The following is a 19,226-nucleotide window of genomic DNA, read 5'->3' on the forward strand; positions in this document are numbered from 1 at the left end:
ATGTGTGTGTTAGCAATTTAATGTTTAATGCCAGTCCCCCCTCCCCCTGCCTCCATTCGCCCCGATCACTGTGAGTGCCATGAATTTTTAAAGACATCCCTTCTTTACTGTCCATCTGGGCTCCATCTGCCCAGCTGCTGGTGTTTAAAGCAGACAGAGACACAGGACGGGATACTTCAAAGGCTCTGCATGGCCTCTGGCCCGAGGAGGATAGTGTTCTTAAAAAAGGGAGCCTTTTATGCTGACATGTGCACCACAAAGAGACAACATAATAACAGAAACCTGATTATAATTGTACATCAACTTTGTTTTGAAAAGCTCAGTATTTCTAAAAGGTGATCATGTCAACACCAAAATGCATGAAATAATAAATGAAGCTGCTACAAATAGTTATCCTTCCTTTTATGTAGGAATTTGGATTCCTAATTTGATTTGGATTTGGATTTTTAACTCTCTCTTTATTTGACAGGCTCAAACCTTTCCAAGTTTTCCAGATTTTTATCAATAACTATGCCATAACAAAGCCTCCACTCAAATCGCCCAGTATTTCAGTGGAGACTGATGGAAACAAATGCATGCAGGTCTCCTAGCTATAGGCTTAATTTAATAAATAGCTGGGAATAAAAATGGAGCGTGATACTGATACGGACAATTCCAAGAGTCAGACATATCGGGGACGCTAATACATGCGTGCTGTTTGCGGCGGTATCACTGAAATAGCTTCACCAGACACACAAATCAGTTGCATTTACAAAATAATCCAACAACCCTGGCATTATTTGATATCTGTATAAATCCTCGCTCTTTTATTTCATTTGGCACCGCTCTGCCTCGACCAGATATGACGCTGCTGGCAAAATGCCTCGAATAGTCTGATTAATTCATTTAAAACCACAGCGTAATCAGACATCCGACCAGGGCAGACCTCTTGGCTTCATTTAGTCTGACCTTTCAGCCGAAAGAGAGAAGGAAGGTGGCTGGGTGATCCACCAGGAATGCAGGTTTGCTGATATACCTTTCCAACACAGCCTGGGGCAAACCTCAACTAAAAGCTGGGTGTGGGCTAGTTTTAGTTCGCTGAATCCACGTCTTGCGTTTATTGGATTTATATTGTGCACTATACCTTATTTACAATCCTGTTGTTGTCTTGTAAAGTCATTAAGGATGCATTTTTTTGGTAACCGTTTCTGTACAGTGTTGTTATACATTCTCTCCTGTCCCCTGTGTTAGTAACCAGTGCTATGGACCTGTGGTGCCACACTGAGACATTATTTGTGCTGTACAAACATAAAGAAGAAAAAAGGGCAGTTTTCAGTTTGGAAGTGCTCCAACTGCTCTGCACTGATAGAGGCACGCAAAGTTTCTGCTGAGGATCTGAGGTTCCTAGTGGCCACATTATCACCCTCCATCAGGCACATTCCAACAGCCTCCACCCACCTGCCCAAAATAAACTGTACAGTCTTAACCCCTTCCTCTCCACCCAGTGCCCTCCAAAGCACCCTACCAGCATAAGACATATCTGAACATGTGTAATTGTAAGCTAGGAGGTTAGTGCTACCCATCAGACCCTCTTTTCTCCCCCCTCTGTGATAGAGATATTAAGTCTACACCCAAAAACTTTTCATGATATCTTGATAAAAACAGACCGCCAGCTCAGGGTTGCTCTGACACAGCACTAGATGCCCGTTTTGCGCAGTGATGACAAGTGCAATATTTTAACCAACATAAATTACAGCCTCACGTGTCTTTTAATTGCCACGAGGGCTTGGTGGTATGGACAGGTGGTGACAGGGATTTTTTTGTGGGTGTAGCTTTCCTGGGCTTGATAGCTGCATCATACAGTATTTTTATATGTTTTAGATGATTGCACAAATACTCAGCGGTACATATAATCCCAAGAAGCCCTTAATAAGCAGGTTTTATTGGTTTTTTTTTTTTTTTTTTTTTGCACAGTGGCATCTATGACTGTGCTATACGCACGTCTATGCATTCAGAGCGCGTCAAGTCAAGTTTGCGCTGAAGCCGCTTGCAGATTTTACCGTTTTCCACATGACGGGGAGAAACCACAAACGTTAGGTTCCGAACAAAAAAAGAAGAAGCAAAATAAAACTGGTGCGCGCCACATACAAATTAAGGCTGAGGTCAACAATTTTGATTTGCTTGAGGTTAGAATTATCAGGGGACAGACTGTCTTCGTCCTGCCAGGCCACGGCTGCAATTATTTCCATCGACTGTAATCATCTGGGGGCAAAATAAGTGGATGTTCAAGACTGGAAAAACCTGGTTTTACAATGTTACAAACCGTCGAGGAATGCCGTGAGTTCGACACAGATTTTACTGTTGTTACCCAATTCCCTATATAATGCCACAATGCTGAGTTCCCTCTTCTCAGGCTTTAAGTTGTGTAGGCGTGACACAGTGTTACCCAATCTATTGGGTATCTGACCAGCCACGGTGCTGACTGTCTTGATTATATAACGGCCTGCTGCACTAACACAGCCCTGTCTGATCCTCTGCTGACTGAGGTGCCATGATAAAAATAAAATAATAATAATAATAAAAACCCAAAAGTATCCATTCAAGTCGTTCACACAACATTTACAGAGGGAGGGGTGGACTATTTAGAGAAGCAGACTATAGGTTTTAGAGAGTTTGAGTCCACATGCTCTGTAATTACAAGAAATGCGCCTTAAATGACATAATCTATAGTTTGGCTTAAAACTGGAGCACATGTCAGCTAGGAGCAACGTGGCAAAGATATTTGACTTAAAAATAAATAAAAACTAAAGTTAATTGTATTAAAAGCTTTTTCTCCTTTCCTCTGAAGCGGTTTAGCAGCTTGTCTGTTATCTGTCCTGATAAAATATGTTTTATGGTTAGAATTGTGCGACAGGACGTGAGGTTGCACTTTAATGGTGGCTTTCATTATGTAATAAACTGCTGAATGTGATGGCGGGTTAGTGTATATTACATTTTTAAAACGGTAAAACATCATTTAGTTGTCACACCATGCAGAAGTAGTTTTGGTTTTTTTATTTAAGAAGGCTAAAAATACTACTCTGTGAGCAGTTTTGAAGTTCGCATAATTGCACAATTTAGAAAAAATAAAGCCTATGGATTCATTTTGCTGCTAATCTAAGTATTAGGGTTTGTATTTTGTTTTTCTTGTAGGAAATTTAAAAATAAATACAGTAAAGAATTCAGTTTTATATCATCTGAAATAAACTGTTAACCAACCGTCTTCCCGCTTGCGTTCCCTTTTTATCGACAGCTGCCCTCTATCCAAACTTAGCTGTTGACAGTCTTAAATCTCTTCATGTAAACAGCCCGTCTTTATTCCACCAGGGCCTCCCTCATAATATCCAGCCCACGAGCATGTTTACAGTAAACGCCAGCATGGCAAAGCTGTTAACATGCACTCTAACCCACCCACAGCCCTCCCTGATCCCTCTGAACTCCTCTTCCTCAGCTTCCAGTCCTTCAAGACAAGGAACAACTTTCTTTCATTCTTAGTCCACATTAGTTGGAAAATCAAAAATCTCACCAGGCACCAAGCTGCTCCACCAGAAGAAATTGGAAGAAATCGTCTGTTCGATCATCTGCCTCAACCAGACTGTGAAGTGGCAAAGGCAAACTGAAAACCCTCACCTTAGCCTTAATCAACATTTTGCCCGGTGGCTAGTTCTAATCTCCCACCCTGGTCAGATTACATCACATGCCGCTGAGAAAGTGCCATGGAGTTTTAATATGAACGGCTTGAGGGCCAGATGTGGCCCACTGGTCAACAACAAATATTTTAGACTAATCCGTTTCTTTGGCCAGAGTCCCTCCAGTGTATAGCCCTTAATACCATCAATCAGCAGTAATGACAGCAACAGTTAAAGCTGCGGACCTTCAAAAGACTTAAATGGCAACTACAGCTGGGGCTAAGATATAAGAAATAAGTGTTTATGCACCACAGAGTATTATCATTTACAATGCTATTATTGAATTGGTCACATTTTAATAGTAACACAACTGGTTTTGTTCCTCTACTCTGATTCACTTGTATCATATCGCACCAGTTTGTTTAACCATTTTACCCAGCTCAGCCTGAATCTCAAATACGTACATCCAGTTGCATTCACCTAATCCCCTGGTACCTGGGAGATTGTTGTCAGCAGGGGTTAAATTGGGCTGAAATGATCCAGAATGGTACTCAGACACTTTTGGTTAATGAGCAATTAAATCTGATTGGCACATTTCCATTTTCACAAACTGCAATGGCTCATTTTAGCCAGTGTCACAGAGTCAGTGAGGTCACTCCAAGATCCTGCCTGCACGCTTCCTTTTTTTTGCCTAATTTCTGTGATTTGTTCAGGGTGCAGATATAAAGGTGTGTCTGAGGTACAGAAATGGAGTGAGTGATTCAAATAGCTCGAATTATAAGACACAGAAAAAAAATATGTTATGTGTGATCATTTTGCTCTCCAAGCTGGAGAAAAATGCAAGAAAGAGGACACGAGAGCAAGCTGAGAGATTATAAGAGCCATCAGATTGAATTTAAGCTTATCGTATTCGTTAGTAATAGTTGCCAAATTTCAGGTTTATACCGTTTAAGGGTTGGAAAACTGCCACAATGGTAAATGTAACACGGCATTATATAATGCACAATTTAGCTGTCCCCCCCCCCACACACACACACACATCTGACCTTAGGGTTCCCCCCTGCCAAATCCCACTTTAACCTCTAATTGTTGGTGCAGACTTCCACACAGTAATGGACCAGAAAGTGATGGTACCTGTCTGAACTGCTCCTCGTAGGTCCAGTCTCCATGGTCCTGCCCACTCAAATGGCTATGCGTGGCATGTGAATGCAGATGTGCTCCCACTGCTGAGCGGGACTCCTGCTCAACACTGGGACGGACCTTCAGGAGCTGGGAATGGGGGTGAAGCTGGCGGTGAGGCAGCAGGAGGATGCCCTTGCCAGGGGCCACTGCGTCATGACCTGTAGGTAGACCTTCCTCTCCAAGGTCATCCTCAAAGTCTTCTTCCATCTCACCTTCAAAGTCCTCCTCGTCCCATTTCTGTTTGCTGTGTGCATCACAAATAAATTTATATATTGAAAAACTACACTAAACACAGAAACTAATCACTGAAATTTTCATAAAAGTCCAGCAAAGAAATTCACTTACATCTGTTCCTCTTCATCTGACCCCATCATGTCCTTGTATTGCTCCTCTCCTTCATCGTTGTCCTCGTCATCGCCTTCCTCGTCCCCAACGCTGCTGCGCTCCGACATAGGGCTGTCCGACACCCTCTGTAGCCCGGCCGCCGCGGCACGCATGGCTGCAAGAGCTGCTATCTGAGTCTGCTCCGTCTCAGGTGCCGGGCTCCCCATCAGCTCATCCCCTCTGGCCGCACGGACCTGAGTCTGTTGGGCGGCGGCTTGCTGCTGGAGCTGCTGCTCCATCAGTAGCTTGGCCCTCTGCTGCCTGTGCAGATTTTCCATGACGGCCTGCAACTTCATCTCCAGGGAAAGCGGCAAAGCGTTCAGAGGCCTTCTTTCCCCTCCCTCCCCTGCTGAAGGAGCAAAAGTGGAAGGCCAGTCAGGGGTCAATAATAGGGGGAGCAATAGCCAACTGAACCTGCGAGGAGGCAGCTAGCAGCTCGCTGTAGGTCTGGAGGTTACGGTTATGATGAAATGCGGGTCTCTGAGGGGGAGTGAAAGGTGAAAAAAAGAGGAGCTCGCTGACATGCAGTCAGAGATTGGCTGCAGTTCTGAAGACAGAGGCCTCTCTCTTGTCTCAGTGGTTTTTCCTACAGTTGGGGAGAAACCGAAGCCGGTAGCAGAGGTGGCTGGTTCAGAGAGGCACACGACGTGGAAGTAAAGAAGGAGGGAGTACAAGTCTTTGCTGACAGCCTACAAAGACCTGAGGAAGAGAAAGAACAGAGCGTCAGATTGCCACTTCCCACTCTCTGTAAAGATCATTACCTGTTCAGATCACTCTTGATACTCATCTAGTAGTTTCTCCATTTTTGATTTTCTGGTTTCAATAATCCTGCAAGAAAACTTTGTGACTATTTATGAATAAATGAAAGTTCTGTAAAATCTCAGCGCTACCCTGTCTACTCGAAAAAGGAAAACACAAAGGAGAACAAAATGTTTAATATTACTAACAAAAATGCAAATTGTAATTCGAGATTCCTGTGAAACACAAAATACACAGTCTGTAAAGGTAATGTACATTGTGAAGGATTAGTCAAACAAAACAAAACACGTGAGGAACAGGACAAACTGTTTCAACCTCAACAACAAGAGGAAGTGAAATCACAGGAAGAACCATCACTTTTTTTACCTGGTTGGCTATGACTCAAGATGAATTTCAGCCTACCGGCAAAAGATTTTCGACAACGCTGTCTCAGCAGCATTAGCAAAGGTTGAATTAATATTCACACAAGTGTCACATCACTGAGGCTTCACTGCTGTGTTTTCCCCTTTTAGAGTGAGACACACAGTGGGGAGTTTTCTGAAGCTCACGTAGGTTGCAGTTGTTCTCCTACACACCTGCTCCATAAGTGCCCAGGTATGCAAAGCAGGCTGTACAATAAGCAGTGACCTTCAACCTATCGACAGTAACGACACCTCAAAGATCCCCTGCTAAATCCCGCTAACCTAGAACCTGGTCAAAATGGTAAGAGGCGTGGGTTTGGGGAGGCCGCGTTCAGATCAGTCACATACAGATAAGAACAGAGTCGACAGCACGAGGGGAAATGAAATTTAAGTGCAGGTGCTGGACATGCCAAGCTCCAGTCATGACAAGAAGCAGCAGTGACTGTACGCCAGTACTCATTCGGCTATGCTGACTAATATATGAAAGAAACTGATCTCGATAACCACCATCTGGCACGATCTTTGTCTTTCACAAACTTCAGATTTTGCGTTGTGTCTACTCATTGAGTATCCTTTAGATGAAAGCATGAATGATCGTCTTTTCAAGGTTAGCTCAATCTGTATCACAACTACACGCAACGCAGCAGCACACAAACACAGTTCTTTGATTGTTTTTTCAGCTGATATCTCAGGCTTGCATTTGCTTTTATTACAGATGACAACATCTATGAATCCCCTTTGAAAATGTGACCAGCACAGCAATCCTGGACACAGCATACCTCATCATTACAGGTATTTTCTTGAGCACAGAGGTTGTTTTTCTCCAGCGTGCGGCTAGCTGGAATTACAGAGGAAATCTCACCAGAGTTTCACAGGTTTGGTAGTATAATTACATGTAGGCACGAGAGGGTAAACAGGGTATCCACTTTTCAGGCCCGCGGTTTCTTGAGGCTTCCAACTGAAAGCCATGGTGCCACTCACAGGAAAATTAACCTTTTTCCATATCTTGTGTTTACATAGCTGTGAATACTTGATAAGAACACATACAAGCATCCTGGCAATCGCCAGGAGATGTGTTTTTCCAATCAGCCAGTTTCTCAACAAGACATTCAAATGGAAAACAACAGCTTGTGCAACATTATACCTGTGTGACTCACGCAAAAGATCAACTTACATTTGCACAACATTAGTAATCCACAGAGAATTAATTGTGCACGACACAAATGACACACCAGACCGATGAATGAAAATTTGCACATGACACTATAAATTTAGGTGCCGTTTATGTTCCTGTACCTCCAAAATAAGTATACATTTCTTATACACTAAGTATTACAGAGTCACAGTCTGGAGTTAGGTGCAGCAAGAAGTCAAATTCAGCAGCAGAGCTGAAACCCTGCAGCTCATTCTGAGAAAATGCACTTCAGAAGCACAAACTTCTTCCACTACTAAGAATTGAAAAGCTTCAGAGGTGTTTGATAAAGTGCAGGTTACATCCCCTCACCCCGACATTATCATGCACCAATAAAAACCACAATAGAAATATTTCAGCCACTCTATACCATGGTGTTAAGAGAAATGTTGCGCAAGGAAACAAGAGCTGTGAAACTTTGTTTCCACATAGGGCGAAGGAAGTGACAACTGACGGAGCAGATGTAGTAAGGCAGCTGACAGATATTCAATATTGATTCAGTGCATTCTTTAGGGGCAATCGAGGCGCGACTGAATGCCTGCAGTTGTCAGACGGATAATAAAGCAGGATTACGGCGCCTCACCAAGCTGGATCTGGTTCGACTGAAACAACTTGTGCATGTTGTATTTACAGTGGGATCCAAGGGGAAAGACGCCGAGAATGACAGGAAGCAAACTCTCGACTATCTAGCAGCAATAAAGCATTAAATGACAAGCAAATTCATTTCGGAACAACGCACTCGCACACGTTATCTTGATAGTGCATGTTGCTTAAAGTGTTTTTTTTTTTTAAGAAGTCACACATCACAGTCACGCAATTTCTGGTGTTCACTTCATGTTTGTGCCATGAGCATTACAGCTCCGGATACTGCACCCCTCTCTCTCGCTCTCCCTGTCTTCTTGTCATATATGTAATTTCAAAGACAGAAGTGATTACAACAAAGCTCGTCTGTTGACTCTTCCTGTGTAGGGGGAAGCAGAAGTGGTCTCTTTGTTTCATGCCACTGATGATCAGTAACATGATTTCCTTCATGCTAGATGGTGCAAATTACATTGCACCAATACATATGTTCCCTCCACTTCCCCAAAAGAGGAGGTGCGCTTGCTTATAAAGACTTTCTATATGACAGCGTGCATTGCAAACGACTACATTGTTGTTGTTGTTGTATACTGCCTGAACTAAAAGAAAATCTGACTGTAGCTGAATTTTTCTCACTTTGCGGCTCATCCTAACCAGAGATTCAGCTTTTCAGCTTTTAGTTTTTTTTAGTTATGACATTAGGATTATTCTTTTTAATGTGAAACAACAAATCAGCTTCAGTTTTCCTCAGTTATGCTGTTCTCTGCCAAAACCTCAAATATTTGCTGTTGATTACCACATAAGCTCAAAACAAAAAAAGAAAAAGATGTGTGTGGGAAACCTTAAAAAAAAAAAAACAAGTAATAAGCGAGTAAGATGTTAACACTTATACATCTGCGCTGCAGAAATATATACGCTTCTCACTTTTTGCATGAGCATCACATATTTTTGCCTGCGTGACAAATGTTTGGTTTTTTTAATCTTCTTTGCTGTCTGTCAGCAAAAAACAACAACATTTTCATGCTTCCATGCAACATTTCAGAAGCTATTATTTCAAGAACACCTTGATTTGTTTTGGAGCTCTGACTTGTGAAGAGTAGCTAGATGACTAGTTTTGAATCCCGGTTAGAGGGGGTGGGTGGGGGGGGCCTTCTGGTTTATATTAGAGTCATAAAGCCGGGTACTTATTAACAACAGGATTCGGGGAGTTAAGAGTGCTTAAAAGAGCTGATGCACTGCCACTACTCCTTTTTAACTGCAGCAAAATGGCCAGAGGTTGACTCTTGAGTGAGTGATAAGGCATTTAGTATCTAGACCACAGCTTGCTGTGAAATTTGCAGCGAAGCCGTCTGAGTGGCAATGGGTGATTTCCCTTAAAACCCCCTTCTGGGTCTTCTTTGTACTGTACTACACGTGAGAAATCAGCGTTCGTGGGGGAAATGTCTCGACATTTTCGACTAGTTACATGAGTAATATTTAGAATATTTAGAATATTTAGAAGTTGCTGTTCCACTAAGAAATTCTGTGTGTACAAGATCCTGTGGCAAGAAAACAAACAGCTTTCACGCCCTGTCTGTCTCCCTTTTTTGCCAGTCAAAATGCTTTACAAACTCATTTACACCAAACAAATTATATCATGGTGTTGCTCCTTCTCTGGGAAACATTTCCATATCTCAGTATGTCGGGAAAAGGGGTTAAGTCGGGAGCTTCTGAGAACTTGACAACAGCAGACAACTTCCTCTGCAGTTTTACTGCCACCTTTACGAGGGCTTACTGGACAACAACCCCACCAACATCTGGCTTTTGTAGTTGGTGGGAACAGGCACAATGGGCATTCATTCCTGTGTAAGTAATTATGAGTATTTATCGCATCCAGCGACCACTCTCACCTGCCTACCACAGTGCTTTAAAACCAGAAGCATGGCTCCAATATTTATTTATAAGGCATACGAGCTACACACCGCTAACCCCTCAGGTTTAGTCTTCCATTCAGACTAAACTGCGACAGCCTGCCTCCAAGTCTGTATTAACAACAAATAGATCAATTATACAGAATAGCACTTTATGTACAACAAAATTATGAAGAATAGATCTCACAAGGACCGCTGATGAAACCTCTGGAAGAGGAAGTCCTCTTATTTAAAAACTTCTGGCATTTGTGTGGATATATTGCTTGGGCTCATTTAACAGCTAAGTCTAAGTAGACACCACCTGCTGGGATACATAGCAGGAAACCATGAGTGGGTGAGAGGAAGCACCCACTAGCACAGAAAAGTAAGCAGCTGGATGAATGGAGTATAAAAAAAACAACAAAAAAACCCCACACAGAACACTAGCAGTTAATGGGTTAACCCTGTTTTTTTTTTAACCCACATTTGGGAAGTGGAAGACTGCAAGGTCTGAGCAAACAGGACAGAGTGATAAGAATGGGAGCTAAGGGTCTAATTCCAACAAGATAAAGTGACCCAGGCTGGCTCAACATACAAGCACATACAGACTCTTGATAAATGAAAGGAAAACCCTGAACCCTTAACCCCATACACAGAGGGGGATCTGGTGGCTCTGTTATACCATGCTGGCTATTTTCCTGCCGGGTTTTGGCCACATCTGTCCTCTTGGGGAGCGTGGAGAGTGAGGGTGTCACAGCATATCCATACAAAGTTGTTCAATTGATCATCTTTATCCTGGGATGAAGCATTTCTTTGCTGATGTGAGAACTCTCTTCCAAGATGGCATCACCCCCATCTATGAGGAGCCACAAAATGGCTTGGTTACACCTGTGACTCTCTCCACCACCTTTTGATTTAGGACAAATCAAAATCTTTCTCCTACAAAGGCAGACTGAAGCCTTTTTGATGAAACCTTTAAGACTCTTTAAATTGAGATTTTCTTTTAATTTGATTCCCATCTGTTTATGTTCAAGAATGGCCGCATGCGATTTCCACTCTTGAACCAAAACCATTCATTTGAGCAGGATTCATCTTTGCAGCCTTTCTTCATGAACCCATCAACATCCAAAAAGTACTGGGCTCACACACGGCTGTATGATGTTTTCGGCATGCGTGCCACAATGAGCAATGAAAGAAAGAAAGAAAAAAATTCTCAGAGAGAAAGAGGAGCATTAAAACCCAAGGGTTTTTCCTCAGTGGGTACATTCATGTGCCAGCAAGATTGCAGATTGTTTATCTTGCATTTCACATTTGGAATAAAAGTGTTAATTTCCTTTCATGTACTGAAACAACAAACCACCTTGTTCCTGATAAAACATCTGCGGTTTGAGATGAGCCGTGTGAGGTCTCTGCAGGTCCTGAAACTAGATATTAAAATGAATGTCTGTCTGTTCTGCTTGACTAAAAATCTGAGAATTAGATTTTTTAAAGCTGTAATCTGCTTTTTGTGCCCCGTCTCGGCGTATTGCTCGCTGACGTGAGTGGGTGGGTGACACTGTAAAAGTTGTTTCGGTTTAGTTTCCGTAGATGGTTCGTGGTGTATGTTCTTTCTTTACATCTGGTTTGAATAAAAAAAAAAAAAACAACAAAAAAACAAGCTCAATCCAAATGGACGTGCAGACAGACTTAAATGGCATCAATGTTTTAACGCGATGCGGGTTAACTGAAATCCTGCAAGTTGTTATATCATTCAGCATGCGGTCATGCATCGATAGCTTGTACGATAATGTTACGTTAGTAGAGAAACAGGCTTTGTACTGATGTTATCAACAACATTCCCAGGCAAACATACGTCTGCCTGCCCCTCCTGAATATTTCTGTCTGTCTTTACTTTTAATATCAACGCTCAATCGACTCAATCATCACACCTGAACTTAGCAGATTATTACACCACGGTGCTCTCTGCAGCAAAGTTTGCACACTTTTCTCAACAAATAATGTAACACAAATTATTTAAATACTACACAGTGGAGGTCGCAGAAGAAGAAAAAAATGCAACCACACCCATTCTACTTCAAACTGTGTAAGTATACAAGCTGCTTTCTGTGTACACTAATTTACATATGATCCTTTTAAATAAAATAAACATATACTTGAAGAGCCAAAATGCTTAGCTCACAAACAATTACCTGCAGCAACTAAGAAATAGGCAGAAATCATTCACTTTAATTAACAAGCTGCGTTCTCCTCCTGAGGCAAAACATTAACCGGAAAGGCTGTTAACCTGAAACTGAAATGAACAACACGCCTGTAATTTCAGGTAAGCAAATATTTTAGTCGGAACACACAACTCTTGCAATAAAGAAAGAGAATCAATTGAGTCAGTCGCAATAAAGTGCACTTTTCTGTCTTTATTTATATCCAGTGTGTGCATAAAAATAGTTAACATGCTACATCTAGCATTTAAAATGACAGATGTTTGCAGCAAAGGACTCACGATTACTTCTGAATCTAGAAAAAAGGAAAAAAAAGTAACGGGGTGGGGATAACAGCAAAAAGTCGGTTAGTTGTGCTGGTCTTGATTATGCCTCACTCTCGCATTCCTCGCAGTATTACCTCGTAAGGCAATAACACAGGCTCCATTGAACCCCAGTGGAGCAACAACAAGATCATTGAGGAAGTGTCACACAGGCCGGTCACGTATTTTCCACTGAACCCTACCAGCAAGTCTAGGCCAAATCTGATTAGCGCCAGCTATGCTATAAATTAAGTGGGCATATAGCAGCAATAATCCAGCGATCCACTTCTCAGCAGTGAAATCTGTGGCCATCAAGCAACAGGATTAAGCTGTGCACGCGAGCGAGGCTAACAGTGTTTTGCATGCTAAAACCACCGTATGATCTACAGTGCTCTGATTTCACTCGAAGAAAATGTAAAAAAGGCCTCTGCGTGTCAATTGGAAACAGAGGAAAGTCACTACTCCTTGCTCACACGTCTGAAACACTCTGAAACAATATGAGTAGTATGATTATTAATAAGGAGCTGTAAGCAGTGCGAAAGGAAAACTGCTGAGGTTCGATACTTCTAGGAAAACGGAAGGAAATCCTAAAAATCATGAAAAGATTCAATTATAAGGCTGGATAATGATATGTGTAAGTCAGGTAAACAAAAAAAATAATACGAGCTGCTTAAAAGAGGTCAAAGAATAACCACAGGAACAACATGTTACCATGTGTGTGGAAAGTTTTGCATTTCTGCACGTCAGACATATGTAACTTCAAGGCCAAACAACTGACAGGGAAAATGTTTCTCTGTTAGACAGAAGACCGTCCCTAACTGCCTGAAAAGTTATCAGCTGAACATTCAAATAAAAAAGAAAAAAAGAAGTCTCTGCTGATTCAGCTGAAACGTTTGCTGCTGATAATGCCTCGCTGGTGCATATTGACTTTGCCATGTTACAACCCTACCGAGAGCTTCGAGCAGACACTGTATTATTACAGGAGCAGACATAAATCTCATGTGACGACAGCTCTGGTGGGGAGACGCAGACCATTCTTAAGGAGGCCATCGCAGTCTGTGCTGCAGTGAAAACAACAGATGACATCAGTATTTTTATGGTTAACTCTCCCATGGCTTGACAGTTTCATTTATACCGGCTGGTACTCGTTCTTTGTTGTTCTGTTTTTTCTTTTTCTTTTGTGCAGCTAAACCGCAACCTAAAAAAGAAAACAACAACAAAAAAACACACAAAAAAGAAACAGTTTTCAGAAACAACTTCCAGAGAAAGTGAACAAAAAAGTCATATCAACAGATCAGTGCTTTCATTTTAGGCAGCTGTTACTGTGTCCACTGATCCATGTTCATTTCTGCTTAAGCTTTCACTACTTCACTCGGTGTCTATTCCCTTTATGGTTTAAAAAACAAAAAACCCCACAAAAACACCCTCACTACTTTTTACAATACAATTAGCGCATTTAATCAAGCCACCTGTACTGCTAATATTACTATTAAACTACTTTAGTACCTCCAGTGCTTACTATAAAGCCAGTTACCAAGTCAGAACTTTGCCATGAAAAACAGAAGCTCAGGAGACAGGCTGCGTGTTGCAGCTCGCAGGTTTCAGTGCTCTGCCATTGTGACTCCAGAGTGATGATATGATGGTGCCGCGTCTAGCATGGGAAAGGTTGGGGGGGGCATTTTTCATTGAATGGCATGAAAACTGGATTAACTTGTCGGTTTATATGGAGACTACGCAGTCACGTCACTGCATTGTGATCTTTTACAATCCATCCTTTTGTGTGTACGCGGTTGATGGATGATTGGAAACCTAAGAATAAAGACTTCTTTGCACACAGAGAAAAGAAAAAAAAAAACACTGCTGGTGGTCAGTTCTGTATTACATGTGGATTAAACGTCTTTGCCAAATAAATACCGGCAGCTTGATCTGCTAGCAAAGGATTTAGATCTGATTAAATTAGTTTTTGATTACTCGGGTGGGTTGTTAGTGCCAGCTGACACAAACGTAATGCTAAATGTAACAGAAATGCTTCAGGTCTGATGGACACGTCAGCATGTTGCAGCTGTGACCTGGTATCCGGGCAGATGAGCAAGGGGCACATGTCTGGCGCCGAACCCACTGCGTTCACAAAGCTTACATCTGTCTGAGCAGGTTGGTTTGGGCCAACCTGCTCAGGAAAGCCTTAGTCCTTTCCTTTTGCCTACGTCACTGTCAGGCCTGCTGGGATTCCCTCTTGACTTCAGCCCACGTAATGAAGTAACTGTATGGGGTTTTTTTTTTTCCCCTAAGCATTTTTTGGCTACAGTTAAAGCCCCACGTGCTGAACAGTGCCTTCAGAAAAGCAGCTTTTGGCACAAGAACAGCTGAAAGGCAGCCAAGCCGCGCTGCCTCCCACTACTTTAATGGCAGGAAGGCTTGTGGTGTGGAGACAGCACTCAACAATCACACTAATACAATCTCTGCTGATACAGAAGCATTCAAGTAGTCAATGCAGTCCTTGAGTCAAAGCCCACACCCCTCAGGAGTTGCAGGAAGGGTGACAAATTAAAGCAAGAAAAAAGCCCTCAACACAGTAAAAGGTTTATAGTTTGATAAGAAAACAAGTAGATTTGTCTGTCCTGTCTGAGCATGTCTTCCTGTCATTAACTCGCAGCCACTAACCAGTTTAGTGGCCAACTGCCAGTGTCTGCCGTTCACTCAGCCGTGATGCTCGAAGGCAAACTGAACAAGCCATTTGCATGTGACACTTACTACTTCCAAATGATCTTCAAATACACTTGGGCTGAGATCAGGCACCGCTGACGACAGGAAGCTATGTGGATTTTTGCTTGTAAATGGCAACGTGACTCTGCCTCATGCTGATATGTGCGTTTGGCAAGCTGAGAAACAGTGAGGTGTGAACCTACCAGCGGCACCAACTCCTTAAGACAAAAAGAAGAAGAAAAAGTGAATTAAAAGAAAAGCAGAAGTCTGGCTCTACATGGAACACACATGACGAATATATGAACCCGAGATGGTTTCAATACAGATAATCCCAAACGCCAGATTAAAGAAGAGGCCAGAAGGGACTATGTTAAACAGCAGCAGTAGAAGAAAGAAAACAGAAAACACTCTGGGGAACCAAGAACAAATGATACCAGCAGCAGAAAGCAGACATATCAGTAGAAGCCAATGCAATGAGAAGACAGACGTGGCCATCGGCCAAGCCACAATACATGTGTCAGCAGCACTGATATCTAGATGATAGCAGGCTCAATCGCCTACGATAATAAACGGAACAAAAAAAAAACAAAAAAAAACAAGCAATGAGTGAGAAACACATTAAATTTTGCTTTGATTCACACACACACGCACGCACGCGCACGCACGCACGCGCACACACACACCGCTCCCCCCTGAATTTGGCTGCCAGACTGCCAAAAACAGTCCAAATCAGACTGAGAATCTGAGAATCACCAAAGTTTGCATCATCTACACATGCCTATAATGTAGAGGTGGTTTGATCAACTGGATTACTCTAGAAACCTAATCCAACTTTTAATCTGGATGAGTTTAATAATCAAAAATGCAACAGTATTTGAAGTTGTAAACACTGGTCTCTCTTTGTTTGAACACAATGACAGACTTATCTACAGAAGTCAGCTCTTCAAATTAAGTGAGTATTTCATAAAAACACATTAAGCAAGAGAGACAAAGCCTTTTTAAGACATTAGCCTGAATGCCAGTCATTTCATTTCTAATCCACAATCAGCCAATTACAATGAAATAAAAGCCCGGCTTGCTTCAGCTGCATTTCCCTACGCTGCTGGTCAAAGGATGCCATATGGAGAGGGGACCAAACGGATTAGCGGTGCAGTTTTTCTAAGGTGATTGAGGAATGGTGGGGCGTGGGTGCCATGATCAGGACCTGGAAATCTCTGTTAAGATGATGCCAAGTTCTGCGACTCAGCAGCTCACACTTTCTTTGTGTCTGTCAGCAACAACTTAAGAAGTAATTACACCCGCTCAGATGCGGGACGGCTCTCAACCATCCTGGCGGCGTCTTCTCCTGGTTCACCTTTTTGGGTTTCAAAAATCACCCGTCCTCATCAATTTGTGTGCGTGCTGAAAACTTTTGCAAAATCGATGACCACACAAAGAACATTTCAAAACCGTTCCTGTGACCTCAAACCACACAATGGACCACTGTGTTGCATTTTTGCAACAGAGAATCATGAATCTGAATCTAATGCTTTGACTAATAGCACAAAGACATTAGCTTTTTTTTTTTTTTTTTTACTTTTTACAAAGAAGCACTCATCCTGATGGAAGGGAAAAGCATCTAAAACCACCTTTAAATAAGACAGTGAAACCAGACTTGACTGTTTTTTCATGGCATAAATGTTTAAGGTCATCCAGAGAAATGTACTCTACGGGGCATTTCCTGTGCCTGTACTCCACTGTCCCCTTTACTTGGGGAGAAACTTTAACAGTAACCACAAACCAAATGTTAGTCAGTTTTGCTTGTGGCTGCGAGGTTCCTCGTGAGACAAAGCAGACTATTATGAGAGACATACAGTTTGAGGGCCTCTCGACCCTTTTTTGGACGAAACGTTAGCCGTCCTTCTTTTTCACAACTGCGGACGTCACCTGAAAACAGTCTGCAGGGCTCATACTGTGGACTTTCCCACTACCATGCTGTAGCACTCAAGATGGCACATTTTGTCCAAGCCACCGCTGTGACGCGACTTTTCTTTGGAATATTTTTGACTGGACTTGATCTTATCTAGCTGCATCAGAGTTACACAGAAACGTCAGCAGCTTACGGGATTTTAATTTTTTTTACGTGTAAGAAACTGAAACAACCCTTGAACTCTAGTGAAGATCATCTCATTCAGACGATCTCATGTAGAGTTATTTTCACATCTTTAAGTACATCTACTTTTTTTACATTTGTATGTTTTTTGGGGGGGGTTTCCTTTCTTTTTTTTTACATCAGCCTTTAGAGGAGTAGTCCATACTCCCAAGAAAGATTTGTGGTTTTCAGAAGCAATTTCAGGTTTAACACAGTTTTATTTTCAGTGTAATTAAGGTATTTAACTTCTTTCCTGGGTACAAATCTTACACTGGAAACCTAACAGTCTGTGCTTTGACTGACAGACGTGTGTAAGCCTTTGAAAAGCGTGTCACCCCTGAACGAATAGAACTTCCTTGCTTCAACACAGTAAAAGGTTCATTCATTCTTTTTTTTTTTTTTTTTTTTAGTGCAGGCTGTAGGCAATTTCACAGCCATCAAATTGTCCTAGAGGCCTTTATATAAACATAATCCAGAGACACGGAGCACTTAAGCCGTGTACTTACTTGTTGATAAGATTTGCAAAGTCTACTTACTTTTTGATAGGTCTCTATTTGTTCATCTATTTGCTCCCTATACTACCAAGACCTCTTTAGCCTGAAGCATTGTGATTACAAGCATAGTCAGATAATTTAAAAAAAAAAAAAAGCTGGCATTGATACTGAAAGGCTAATTAACGCAGGAATTCACACAGTCAGCATTCATCTCTTCTTTTCCGCTCTAACATGAAAAACTAATGCTTTTTGCTCTATGCTTGAGCTTAAATTCCGCCAAATTACGTTAGTTTAGTTTCCTTCTTCGGAGGAAAAATGCAGCGTTGACCCTGTCCATGTCTGCTATTGGTCATCTGGTTCCAGCTCCGCCTCTTTTATGTGAAAGGACAGAGCTAGATTAGGAAAACCTGGTTTTACGTCCACTGTCGCGTGACTGTGGTTTAGAGCCTTATGGAGCTACATATGTTAACCTTGCTTCTTAGCACAGGCCTTTTTGGCTGCCTGCTCTTACTATGGTGAGTGGCATGAAGCAGTCTTAAAAATCTGCTTCAAAGTAGTCCATAAAGCCACCTTTTGGTCTCCGGTGACCGCCCCCCCGGTCCCCTCCCAGCTAATGCAGAACATGGCAGCCAAACCTCCAGTGAAGGCCCCAGCTGTACTTGCAGTCACATGCGCTGGCTTTTATATCTAACTTAAAGGCCAATGGGATGTACTTATGTTACACAATCATACAGTGGATGTGTAATGGCGGTGTAGAACAGTGGGTTCGAGCTCTACAGTACGCGGCGTCAGACGTCGTTCAAAATGTATATATGCATATATTTATATACGTTTATTTAAACCCCACAAAAACATACTTTAGTTTGCACTTTTAGCCGCCAAGATATAACAGCAAGAAAAAAAGCGCTCTGTCTGTTATTGGCACGCAGCGAAGCCGGTGTGTAGTGTGACTAATCCTCCTGCAGTGTGAACTTACGGCTTTACGTTTAGGACGGGGTTGAAGTGACAACGTTACGGCCAGAAATCGACTGTTAGCCCTTATTACTACGGTGACACGGTTACTAGGTAACACCAGAGACGAACTCTGCTAGTTATTAAAATGACAACTTTTTCTATTTTTACCCTTCATAGTATATATATATATATATATATATATATATATATACACACATATAAATATTTGAGGGGTGTTGGGGGACTAGTTTACAAAAAAGTGCCCTTTCAATCAGCGTATGGTTAATATCTAACCGTTGTGAGTGATTCACGGTCCTTGAGTCCATCCGCTACCTTTGCAATAGGCAATTAATCACACATTTGAAAGCGTATCGATAAAAAAAAAAAACTGCG

General features: G+C 42.0%; 1 protein-coding gene across 5 annotated transcripts in view; it reads right to left on the minus strand.

Annotated features, from left to right (window-relative positions):
- arid3a (AT-rich interactive domain 3A) overlaps window positions 1-19,226 on the minus strand; it is a 45,065-nt gene that overhangs the window by 25,393 nt on the left and 446 nt on the right. For 3 of the 5 annotated variants that reach the window (XM_003449073.5, XM_005454003.4, XM_005454007.4), the window contains exons 2-3: window positions 5,175-5,912; window positions 4,782-5,073 (exon numbers count right to left, since the gene is read on the minus strand). In XM_003449073.5, the coding sequence (XP_003449121.1) occupies window positions 4,782-5,073; window positions 5,175-5,509 (627 nt within the window). In that variant the 5' untranslated portion in view covers window positions 5,510-5,912. The other 2 variants (XM_025898957.1, XM_025898958.1) reach the window with 2 other exon arrangements.

The sequence above is a fragment of the Oreochromis niloticus genome, linkage group LG15 (assembly GCF_001858045.2).
Source record: "Oreochromis niloticus isolate F11D_XX linkage group LG15, O_niloticus_UMD_NMBU, whole genome shotgun sequence".
NCBI lineage: Eukaryota > Metazoa > Chordata > Actinopteri > Cichliformes > Cichlidae > Oreochromis > Oreochromis niloticus.